The following is a 13,768-nucleotide window of genomic DNA, read 5'->3' on the forward strand; positions in this document are numbered from 1 at the left end:
AGTCTACATACACTCAACAGTGTAAAATAAGCTCTTGTAATCTTATGAAATTTTAGGTTCAACAAAATCTTGCACAAAATATCATGACGTTACCAGAATCTATATCACTATATTTGACAATATAAATATTTTTTGGAAAAAACAGATAAAGAACGATAGATATTAGAGTTAATGTTTGTCGGCAACACAAAAATACTATTCTTTTATGGTAAATTGTGTTTATGCACATAGTAATAAAATCTTCAGAATCGATGATCAACGAACTCTTTAAGAATCCCTTATAATTGGCATGATTTTTATGTATTACTTTAGATTACCCTTTGCAGAGTCATTGCCTTACACGTTTGTAAACAGGTATTGTATATAGCATGCAAAAATGGTGTAGAAACTTTACGTATTCTAGGGAAGGGAACAAAAATTTTACGTTTACTTGACGTTAAGAAAAATGTGAAAAACGATAAAACAAACACAAGTTTTTATTTCAGACGCTAGAGAAAAACGATATTTTAATACTTAATAATATATTCAACAAGTATATGATACATATATAAATTTATCACGTTCGAATAGCCCCAAAAATTTTGATAGCAGTCCGTGTGTATAGTATAAAAGTATATGTATTCAACATTGTGTATATACGCACACGTACGGGAGCGTACATAGATATGCGATTGTCATAATAACAGCTGTTGTAACGACTTAACATATCGCAATAAATATTTAAAAAAAAACTATCATGTATCATCAACGAACGAATATATTGATTTTTTCTTTAGCTATCGAACGAAGTAGTAAAAATTATTTCCTATCCATACTGCATCTACATTCATGCTTTTCAAATGAGTTTTTATGCAATTTTAGAATTACAACATATTACAACTTACGAGTGGTAGGCGAATCTTTTGCGCTGTGCATTAATTATAACACTTGTTTGTTTAATTGCAAATGTGAATGCCTATTACGAGTCTCATAACAAAACGAGTATAAATTGATTAATTGGCACGAATTGGCTTGTAACGAGAGCGAGAAACATATAATTAATCAATAATAATGTGCTTTATTCGCGTTAATAATGACACCTTAGATTTTCGAAAATAAAATAATGGATGAGGTACTGGCATGATTTTTACAGTTACGTTAATTAGACTTCGGTTGTATTACATAGTCCTCGCTTGTACTATCAAAACTTTTATTGACAATCATCGTAAAATCATAATAATGTTATAATTATTCATACTATGTACATATGTAATATACAAGAAATCCTATTTTTGCGCGCGAGAAGTAGGACATCCTATATATAGATATTTATAAATCTGTATACAGATATTTATAAATCCTGGATATAGATATTATACAAGACGTTACTCATAAAATATATAACTCCTCGAGAATATATTAGGAATATATTAGCAAAATGTATAAGCTCATGCACTCCTCCGCTAGAAATTTCTGATGAAGTTGCAATCAACTTTTTCTCCATTAAAAAGTTCGTTCGTTCACTCTGTGTTTATAATATAGAAATTAAATATCTGTAATGAAACTAATAAAAATCAAGTAAAATTTATTAATAACTTTTATACTTGAAATTAATTAAACGAAAACTAAATCTCGTGAGGATTTCAATAAATCGCTTAAACAGATCTCAATTTATATTAATAGAAAAATATGTAAAATTGCGGAAGCAAGTGCATAATTTTATAGATGTATTTTGTGTAGGCGTATCAAGTGATCTCTCGAAGAGTTACGAAGAATAATTTAAACGATATAAACATCGTAGTTCGCAGAATGACTTCTAATACAATTGATACTTACATTACTCAGTATTGTCAAAAATACTACATATTACAAAATACGCATTAAAAAAAAAACTAATTTCGTACGGATTTATGTTTACATACAAATCTCACTTTTGTTGATATCAATTTCTCTTTATATTTTTGGCAAATTAAGGCTAGACGGAGGGATGACGAAAAATAGATAATCTTCGTCATAACTTAGCATGAAGCTTTTCCGTTGCTGCTTTCAATCTGAAAATGTTTAAATATTTTTTCACTTTCCTTGTTTTATCGAGCATTATTCAATAGTTCGAAACGTTAGACCGATACAATTATAGCACTACCTGGAAAGCTCTTGCTGAATGCGATCAGTTATCGCTTTACGCGCATCCATCTCGCTTGCTTTTGATTCCCGCAATTCGGTCAGCAATCCACTGAAGTCTATGGGCTCACCGTAATTCATGGTAACTCTTTTTCCCACTTTAAGCATATACGGCGGTTCGTTGGGAAGTACTTCATCCATACCGAGATGACAGATAGGAATTACGATAGGCGTGATGGGTGATTCCAATATTAATCTACCCACGCCCCATTTCAATCTAAACAATATCATCGATTGTATATATATCTTCACTGCGTGTGACTATATAGTATTATTATTAACACGGAAATAAAAACCTGAGGTGTTTTTATAGCGATAAGAAAACGTGAATTATATATAAAATATTGTTTTGTATATATTTAACATGTTCCTTTTTTTTATAATTACTCTTTACGAATCTTTAAATGTGTAATTACATCGAAAATGTGCAATAAAAAAGCGTTATATTAATTAAAACTTTTATTTTGTTATAAATACTGTCATAATAATAAGTTACTTATTAACGATGCTTGTTCTGTTTAATATTTATTTGGTTTCTACTTACTTTTTCTAGAAAATTCTGATTAATCCGAATTCTTTAAACACCAAAATATAAAAAAAATGAGATGACTACTTCTGGATTAACTTCTACAAAACACTCATCTATACACCACCTCATTTTTCGTACATATACAGAGATTAAAATATACACGGCGACAGAATAAACTTTATAGACAGTATGCGTAGATCGCATTATCTGGTCTCAGAACAGAAGATTGTAAAAGTAATTCAAGTACAAACCTCATTTCTTCCTTAAGCATATTGACTTTTCCCTCGGGGAAGACATGCACCCACTCGCCAAGGGCCAACCTTTCGATGCAGAAGTCCACGGCTTCCTGATACACGCCATCTCCTCGGACGATGGGTATGCACTTGCCGAGCATGAAAAAGTAGGAATGCCAGACATTCGTAAAACAAATGTCATGCGCGGCGAGCGACCATCGTACCTTACGTCGGCTACACGAGTGCCTGAAGTCCAGGGTCGCTAAATGAGTTCAGAGATTTTTCTGTCTTAAATTCTTTCATTCGCGATCGCATATCGGCGTCGTTCTGAGAAAGAAAAACACGTCTCAAAAGAGGGACCAAACGCATATGAGAAGATGTCGATTACAAAAAACTAACATTTGTCTTAAAAAAATTTTTTTAAATATATAGAAAAAAATTACTTTTAATTATCATCGGCACACAATCAAACGTCAGGGACACAATGAAATGAAGAACAAAGATACAAGGAAGAAAGAACGAAGAACGATAAACGGGGCATCGATAAACGAATAACGCAGATATTCATGCTTACTGTATCTCATTGTCAACTAATGGGCGCTTATCGTCATTGTTCTTCTTTCACGTTGAATCAATTCTCGTAGTTAATCATCTTATCCTCATTATTTATCGACAGTTATGTCTTGTATCAGCGAGATTAAAATTCTTATTTTTTCACAATAAGAAGCACAGACAACAGGACCACACTCTAAAAATATAAATCAAGTAAGAAAAGCATCAATTACTGTCAAAGTTAGATGTTGAAATAATATTCCTATATATATTTTAAATACATTTATCTGAGATATATATATGACTTCGCGTCAATTATTTTCAGACCTACAACACAATTACATTGAAATAATATTAATAATGTCACAATAATAATAATTTCAAATTAAATTTCATCGCTGATTTGATGCTAGCCATTAACCTTACAGGTTAGTGGCTAACATCCCTTTACAGATTTAAGATGCTATCGTTTTAGGTTGATTATATTGCAAGTCCGAAAGTAATCGGCGCACAGTCATACGTCTGAGATAAATGTATTTAACCGACTAGAGAAGAAAAATTAAAATAGGATCCGATTTAATATCAGGTCCCGAGTTGTGAGATATTACTGCTTTATTGAAACCAGAGTAAAGAGCACATTATTAAGCTCTAGATTTTATTCTCTAGTTTCCTGATGCCTATGCCTTCTACTGTGCATAAAGTTTAAATCCCCGCGATTCAACACTGAAAAAAAATGATGCATCAACAGCATATTTTAATCGAAAATAATTTTGTTAATTTAATAGCATGAAATAAATACGTCATGCCTTTGTTTTAATAAAATTTTATTTGTTTCGTTAATACTGTTGTTAAATTAACAAGATTATTTTCGATAAAAATAACGTTGTTGAATATCTTTTTTTTTAGTGAAGTAATTTCAAAGAAATTATTCGTGCTCTGTTGCACAAGCTATCAGTAATTTTATTCAAAAAATAATGTCTTTTGATCAAAATGAATTTTCATTTGATTTCTCTTTCAACAACCGGTTGGTCCCACATCGTCATGAAGCGACAATGTATTTTGTCCTTACGTTTCATTGCGTCCGCGACTCTAACTGCGCGGCCCGGGATCGTAAAGACTGCCTCGAAGCATGCCGTTTTATTAGGCGGGAGAATGAACGGACCGCCGGCACTATACATCCCGGATGATTCGTATGTTTCGCACACGCGGCATTTTATTTTTCTCAATTTCTCGAGACGATAAATCAGCCGCGCACAACGCAAAGTCTTAGTCCCGCGTGAGGCTGAACGCGGGGGAGGGAGGAACTGATGATACGTTATTATACGCAATGCCGAAAGGCATTTAACAAACGACGTAAAGGAGAAAAAAAGTCTCTTACCCCATATACCCGGATCGTCGAAGCAACTGTGATGATTCGACACGGTAATGAGCGGAACATTTTTCGGCCGGAGGTCTAAGGCGCGCACAATAATGTGCTTGTTGTACACCGTTGTTTTGTTCAGCCATTCTTAAATGCAAAAGAGAGAGAAATTCTTTGTTAGATTATGCCATACAGAGTGGTATTCGGTGTCGCGATAACAGTCCGAGATGTTGCGAGAAGTGGAGCATCTCGACCCTTGAATCGTGACTTGACGCAATACGCGAAAGATCATTGGGATTTAATCGAGTGGTATTCGGTGTCGCGCACCTATCAATTTCGGAAATTTAGGAAATCAGACTTTTCGCCACACATTATCGAAATAGGTACTCTACACGACCCATTCTCAAAAGTACTCCGATTTCTATTATTTAATGCCCGTAACAGACTACGGATTGATGATTACGATTGATGGTTGCCCGGTTCTACTTCAACCAATCACGATGTAGCGAGTTCATCGTAATTGGCTGAAATAGAAAACTGGGTAGCCGTCAATCGTAATCGTCAACCCGTGGTCTGATACTCCTCTTATGGTCTGATGTCATAAGTTGATTCGATGCTATCTGTAATTGCCCATAATTATCCGTTTTTGTTTACGATAACTTCAAGTTGCATAAACACACAAAGGAGGAAGGAAGGGTGCGGGAGGGGGGCGAGGAGGGAGAGAGAGAGAGAGAGAGAGAGAGAACTAATGACGAATGCTACGGTTAAAATTAATGATAGTTAATGTTTTGCCACAGTAAAAAAAAATATGAGACTTTAGCATTTATATCTCATTTTTATCAATAAATGTGCTTTTAAATGCGTATTTAGCATTTACAATTTACGTTACAGATACTGTAGAATCTCAGGAACAGACGAACGGATTTATCGATAAATATGAGATATGAATACATAAGATTATATGTGACACATAAAAAATATAAGGCAGTAACACGTAAACAATGGGAGAGACCGAGGCTAGTTGGCATTACGTTCCATTTATATATTTATAACGAGAGAGATAATGGAAAAATTACTACAAAATATTTCTTTTATAACATAAGTACTTTTCCATAAGTTTCATTTAAATCAAACAAGTATTACAATAGAAAAAGAAAAAAATCTGATTCAAGAGGAAGCAAATAAATTTTTTTTAACATTTCATAATTTCGTATTAATGTCCTTCAGCTTGAGAAAATCTAAGTGATGTATTATTAGTTTAAAAAAGTGTCTCGTGATATACGACACATTATGTTGAGTAACGATGGTAATTTGTTATAATAAAATGATAAATTTAAAAGTTTATCATAGAGGCAACTTAAAGTGATATGTACTAATTTACACATATGTATATTGGAGCAAATTGACTGCAATGCAGCATGTTCATATTTCATTTACTGCAAAAAAACTATACAGTGTATAGAACCATTACTGGTACGAAAATATAGAGAAAGAGTCTTTCTATCATATTAGTATACTTTAATTATAATAATTAATTGTTTAAAAAATCTAATGCCGAAATGGTGAAAACGGTGCTAATAAGTCCCAGTCTCCCCTAAGCGAATCAACCAATCACAGTAAGACAATAACATAAACAGTAAAAAATATAAAACGTTGAGTTGTCTGCTGCTTACATCTGACTGTTTAAGCTTTTTATGTAGCCATTATCCTAAGAAAAACGCACAACAAAATGATCGGCGATTGTCTGTTATTAAAATATAGATATAATAAATTGCTGTGACTGCGTGAAGTTGTTATTGCAAGTCAGAAAACGTATGAGTAACCAGAGTAACCTTTAGATGATCTATCGTGTATATAAATTGAAACGTTTATACACAAATGCATAAATTACCATAGTATTAGAACTATATAATTGCTAATAAGTAATGTAGAAAATGCGAGAAAAACTACGAAATTTATTGACAAAAAATATTGACAAAAGATATAATTTTCCAAATAAATAACTAAAATTTTATTAAAATATATGAATATCTCCCGCTTGTAAAGACTAAATCAAAATCAATGTTATTGTGGCATAAATGTTGATATCAGAATTGAATGGCGTGTAAAAATGTATCAATTTGTATTGACATCAGAAAAGAAAAAAATTAAAAATAAGCTTAGCGCTATTTAGCCTAATAAAACTAAAAATTTATATAAATAATTCTTTTGTTCATATTTATTCTCACCGATCATAATTTTTATAGAATTATTACTAATTAATTTATTGTATATTATCATATTGCAAATTAATTAAAAATATGTAACTTAATATACAATTGTAGTTTAATATACAATATATATAATTAAAAAACTTTTTTTCCCTAGATCTTATTTTAGTCAAATACAACAAAATGTATTTCTGAAATTTTGTCAATTATATTCAATTATAATTTTTCTACTCAATCATTTAACATTTCCAAATGCAAACGTTTGATTTTAAAACTTATATGTATATTACAGTAAAAAGTATTTTGTACTCGTGTTAAAACGGATTCTTGTTAAAATTTTATTGTTGAAATTTTAACATATCTAGAATGTTAATTTAACATAATGTGATCATGTTGAATATTTTGTGTTAAATTGATGTTTCTCTTGATATTAAAAACATACAAATTAAAATTACAAATAATACGAACGTAATACAAATGCTAATTCTGAAATGAATAAATCAAAAATGGACGTAAATGTCAAACTTGAATTTCTTTGAGCAATTAATTTTTTCTTTTTTTCTCTCTAACATGAAAAAAAAAGAAGAAAGATGGATCATGTAAGAAGTTGAAAAGAAGGATATACATTAATATATTAATGTATTAATTTAACATAGAAATATTAATTTTACTGGTAAAAACATGCTTCCACAATTTCTTTTCAAATCTTATCAAAGTGTCATATTTTTATGTTAATTTTTACGTAATGTTTGTATTATATTTTAATGTATTATAATTTAATAGCCTTCTTGTCAACTTCTTACACGGTTCATCTTTCCACTTTTTTCACGTTAGAGAGAAAAAGAGAAAAAAATCAACTGCACAAAGAAATTCAAGTATAAAAAGAATAGGCTTATATTAATCTTATATTAAATTAATACAAACATTTTTGAATCGTTTAGGATACGTAAAATATGTTAAATTTAACACAAATTTTCCAACTGTTTTTATATTTGTTTTCAATATTTCAATACATATTAAAATACTGTTTTCATGTAAATATATTGTTTCCTAAAATTTATAGAACTATCATACAATGAGCATGCTAATTTCAAGATAATTCAAAAAGACTGCCTTATTTTCAGAATTCTACTTGTTTACGACATTACACACAGTATGTGTCATAGAGAATATTAAATGAGACGATCCATTCAACAATATCCACTATGATTGATGATACGATAAGACTTTGATCTCTTTTTTTCTCTCTCTCCTCAGCAAAATAGTGTTAACAGATAAGGTTTATTTCAACCACCTCATATATCACAATCCATGTAATTGTATCACACGCGCGATCGTATACTCCGCAGGTGCACACTGACAATTTTTTTTTCCATTTCCATAACAACATCGACGTTTTCTGCGCAGCCTTCATTATCCACGATGCGGTATACGTGCCGTGATGGTAAACGACCATGCTCCGATATTTCCGCGCGACAACGACGATCATCGTCGATGTCAATTGCGACGAGATGCCGTATTGGGTGTTGTCTACTTTTTATTTAACCGTCATGCACATCGCCGCCGCGACCGAGTAATGGCAATGGCTCTCATATGCGAAACGCACGAGGAAATTCGCTCGCATACCACCTACCTACCTACCAGGCTAACGTTGCACGGAATCGACTTGGAATTGCTCAGCGAACCGTATCGTTCGAGCGATCCACTTTTTCGGGCCATCGGGCTGATAAATTCCACGCGTGGGCCGGCACGCGGGACAACGTGCTCTTACCTATGATGATTTTCGAAAAAATGCCCACCGCCGCGAAGGTTATGCTGCTCGCGATGTTCCAGAGTCGGGACGGGTTCCGTAGTTTTGGTATGATCCACTTAATATCGTATACCATCGCGTCGACGGCCACCACCGTGCCCGACGACTAAGAAGAGCGGACGGCGGCGCGGCGATTATATCAACGATCGAGAAACGACTTCCCCGTGATACACCGTCCGGTCTTTCGTAACGCGCGGCAGCCATCTTCGATGGCGAGTCCGCGCGCCATGTTTCGCTACGCGATCACGTGGCCGCGCGAGCGCGGCCGAGCGACACCGACGGCGACCGATCGCGACCGAGTCGCAACTGCTGACGACACTGTCGACTTGACGAGTGTTCGGCCGCGCACTGCGCAGCCGCGCTGCCAGTGCAGCGTTACACCTGATCCGCGAAATTGGATTTAGGTTCGCTACTTCTGGCTACTTCGCTCCCTCCTCCCGCCTCCCGTTCGCCTGTTCATAATTATACGGAGTGCCGCGTTAAATTTAGGATTTATGCCGACCTTTCCCTTCCGTTTGACATCACCTTGTCTCCTGCACACCGCATACGATTAGTGATAACGCGACTTGCGCACATTATAGTTGCGATTAGACTATGACCTATAGTTTCAGGGAATGGAAAGTTACTTTTTTAAAATAACAAGTTACAGTTACTCGTTATCGATTTTTTTAAAGAAACTTATTTACGAGTAAGTTACTTGTTACTTGAAAGGTTTTCCGTACTTAAAATCAATCTAAATTAAGTGCTATAATAAAATCATTCTAAAAAATGTACTTTTGCAACATTTTTGTTTAAATGTTAATAAAAGCAATACACAATAATGATGCTAGTTTTATTTTTTTTAGTTTTTTCTTAAAAACATAATTCATAATTCTGAAACCTGTAAAATATGCGGCAAACTGAGATATCTGTCCGATATATCACGCGTAGAAATGTTTTATTAAATCCTGCATATAAACCCGTTTTTGATTATTTATGTTTCCTATAATCCCACAAACGTCAAGTTTTACTGAATATTACTTGGGAAAGATAAATAAAAAAGAAACTCGTTTAACGAGAAAAATACATCTCGATTTGATACAGAAAAAGACCAACGCTTTTTTACTTTAATCCCTTAGATATTGAAATGAAAAAAAAAATACGATAATAATCTTAAGAAGAAAATTTTCAGAGACTGAATTCGATTCGATATTGTAATAACACGATTTCTGATAGAAATGAAAACAAAAAGTTCTTAAAAAGATTTGATCTACTAATGACTCGATTCTACTTGTTGACGCAGATAACTTTAATGATGACGGAATAACTAGCATTATTCATGAACCACGCGTGGTATCAATAAAATCCTAGCTGCTAGCAACATTAGGTATGGAATCTATAGACTCGAGATGATCTTAAGCTTGAACCAATCCGGTATTCATAGTCGGTTCTTATTTTAAGACCGTCTTAAGTAATGTCGTAAGTCGCTAATGCGACCCTTTGATTGGTTCATGATATCTTAAGACTATATTTAAGACTTAGAAGGTCTTAAATATAAGATCCGACTTAAGACATTGTTTGAGATTAAGACCGGACTATGGATTCCGGCCTAGGACATAATTTCGATGGTTTAACTATAATAAATCGGCACTGCTAAACCTATAATAAATCGACACTGCTAAGCCCATTATCTCCGTTTGATTTGACATATCTCTTTTGCGATTTAATTATATCACGGTCGGACGATCGGATATCGTGCATATAACGAAACAAACACGCACGCGGACGAGAACGAAGCGATCAGAAAGTGGAAAAACGAAGAGTGGAGGGAATGGCGAACGCGGAATATTAAGCGTGGGAAAAAAGACACGCAGGAGAACAGGGCAGGAAGGAAGGAGCAAGAAACGGATACTGAGAACTTCGGACCGAGTAAACGTGAGAGGCCCTTAAGGAGGTTACGAATGAAGAAAAAGTACGATTTGGATGCAAAACGTCAAAAAATTTTGTCGATTAAACAAAAAGGAAATATAAAGCCTTCTTTCGTTCGCCGTGATAGGATATTTTTCTTCCGAAATCTCCCATCTGACGTCTTTCGTTTAGAACAAATATAATTATGATAACGTTATACGTGCAGTAATAATGTGCGTACACAGTTGGAAAATTTGTAATAAATTTAACATATTTCACGTTTCCCAAACGATCCTTCCACATTTTTGTATTAATTTAATATGTGTAAGATGAATGTGTTAAAAAGTAATACAAATATTACGTAAAAAATTAACACAAAAAATAACAAATTTGGAAACAAATTGTAAAAGCATATTTTATTAATAAAATTAACATTTAATATGATATAATATGTAAAATAAACACACTATGCACATTTCATTCATTTAAAATGTATGTTCTACAATTACATTATTTTTGTGTTTAATTGTTCACTTGTTCATAAATAACGTTATTATAACATTAAAAATATCAATTAAATTTTAGCTGCCAGGCAGTTAATCACGAATACAATCGACACGCGAGCCGTCGACTCGCAAAGGGCTCGTCGCTCGCACATTAATTTCATATCAATTAAACGAAATATTTAAACAACACAATTATTATTATTAACATTTTCGTATGTGTCAACAATTTAGCATAAAAATTTCAACAAGGATTAGTTTTAATATAAATAAATACGTTAAAATGCTTTTTACTTCTTATGTATGCTTATGCATTAGTCCTGTTCGCGTTGCTTGTACTTTTTGCACTCAGCATCTTCGCTTTCTCTCTTTTCAACGCCAAATATATATCTATCTCATTTTAAGTACAAAAATATTTTTGGGGATTTCATGCAACGCGAGCAGACTCATTATGAACATTAAAAGTGCAAAAGAAACGCGTGACGCAGCCTGACAGTTGAATGACGGATAATTTCGGAGTTCATTATGAAGCAACGCGTTACATTTTTTTCATTTAATTAATCTCTTAATTACAGTTTCGATAAATTCTTCGGCTCAGGCGAATGTCTGCTTTGGTCCGAGTATTAGCATCATCTCTCTATTTTTGGTAAGTGTGACCAACTTTAAACGTGCGTTAGATTCATTATTCCATTCTATTTGATCTGGTCCTCTTTTTATGTCTCTGAAAAGGCAGGAGCCATTAATTTAATTATTATTACTATGGCTGTGTTCATTTTGACGCTTTAAGCGTCGTTTTATCCTTATTGTTTAATAAATATTAAACAAGGATAATTGATACTCAAACAAGCTGTGAGCGACAAAGCGAACGCAGCCTATGTGATAATAATTACGGTTATACATCGCCATTACTTTGGCTGCAAAAATTTTCAAAGATTTAAAGACATAAGAATATTCGCGTTTCTAGAAGTTAACGTACACGAATATCGGAGCTGCTCAATTGTTTGGAGTAGATAAAAACGACAACGCGAACATAAACACGAGGCAGTTAAACCGGCGAGCGAAAACAACGGAAAAAAGAGCATAACGACTAATAACATTTCTAAACGGCATTTAATATACATTGTCATTAAATAATTCAATATTGCAGTAAAATATAATATAGCACGCGCTGTAATTCGATGTTAAGAAATTTGGGATATAGCCGTTGTATCTTGCACAGGCAAGAAAATAAAGTCGAAATATCATGTTAATTTAAAATCTTTAAGGCCCAGTTTCACAAATCATGGTTAACTCTTAACCGAGGTCCAACTATTCTAGAATTGAAAAGAAATAATGAATAAGTTGAATTTCGGTTAAGAGTTAATCGTCAGTTGTGAAACCAGGCCTAAATCGAAGCTTTCTCGAACAACCGAAAATAAGTAAATATTTTTCTTCGAGACTAAGGTCGGGCAAGCAATCGCGAGACGAGAGTGATAGATACACATGCTCTCCAGCTTTTGTCACACGCAGTTGACTGTATAACATAACGCGCTGAAATAGAGATTATACTCGTGTCTAAATACTAACTCGTTAATATCGCTCATCATCCGTGGCCACTATTTAATCCGAGTTCTTTAAACATCAAACAACTATCACTCTGATTGATTGCATCTTTCATCGTGGATGCGGCTACGACACGCTATGCGATCCAAGGAGACAAAGAGAATCAATTGAGCTACAACGGGAGCGAGTTAATCGGTGAGTTCTCGGAATCCGGGCCTCGTCAGGATCATCGTTGGACGATCGGTCCTCGAGAGCCTCCCTGATAACTTTCCGCGAAACGCGCGCGTAGCCGGGCAGTTAACCACGAATACAATCGACACGCGAGCCGTCGACTCGCAAAGGGCTTGTCGTCGATCGCACATTCATTTACGATCACGAGTGAAAATCTGCGCGCGCGTGTAAGGAGAAACGATGGACGGAAGAAGAAAAAAAAGAAGAAAAAGAAGAGGATCGCGGGGAGAGAGAGAGAGAGAGAGAGAGAGAGAGAGAGAGAGAGAGAGAGAGAGAGAGAGAGAGAGCGAGTGCGAGCGGCGGAACAGGAGGTATACAATGATGCGAGAGCGTTGAGTCGGGACTCGGGACCAGGCCTCAGCAGGAGCGAGGGGTGGCGGAAGAGGAGAAGGTAAGGAGAACGTCCAGTGGCATCCGCGGTGTAGCAGGAGGAGGGTGATCGCAGAAGCGACGACCAGTTGTGGGGAGTTGGGCCTCATCTCGGCGGCCAGTTCGACTCCAGTCTCGCGACTCTTCGTGTTGGTGCGCCGCCAAACGAGAAGGCAACCTTCGATAAGTAACAGGTCGGCATTTCGGCGAGTACTTGGTGTCGGAACACACCGGTCGTGCCGAACGACCGATCGCGAGAAAAGTACGTGCCCTCCTTTCTTCTCGTTCGAGCTATCCTTCCGGTTCGCGACTTCGCGTGCTCCGAATCGTGATCGATTTGATTTCCCCCGAGTTTGTATATGACAGTTCGCGAGATGTGATT

At 34.8% G+C, this 13,768-nt stretch overlaps 1 protein-coding gene across 1 annotated transcript; it reads right to left on the reverse strand.

Moving 5' to 3' along the window:
• Positions 1-1,616: 1,616 nt before the first annotated feature.
• Positions 1,617-9,068, reverse strand: Taz (tafazzin, phospholipid-lysophospholipid transacylase). Its single transcript, XM_018516709.1, has 5 exons — positions 8,816-9,068; positions 4,853-4,981; positions 2,941-3,184; positions 2,123-2,377; positions 1,617-2,030 (listed from the first exon to the last, which is right to left on the reverse strand). The coding sequence occupies exons 1-5, from the start codon at positions 8,928-8,930 to the stop codon at positions 1,991-1,993; spliced, it is 783 nt and encodes a 260-aa protein (XP_018372211.1). The 5' UTR covers positions 8,931-9,068; the 3' UTR covers positions 1,617-1,990.
• Positions 9,069-13,768: the final 4,700 nt, after the last annotated feature.

This window comes from Trachymyrmex cornetzi, unplaced genomic scaffold (genome assembly GCF_001594075.2).
Source record: "Trachymyrmex cornetzi isolate Tcor2-1 unplaced genomic scaffold, Tcor1.1 scaffold646, whole genome shotgun sequence".
NCBI classification, from domain to species: Eukaryota; Metazoa; Arthropoda; class Insecta; order Hymenoptera; family Formicidae; genus Trachymyrmex; species Trachymyrmex cornetzi.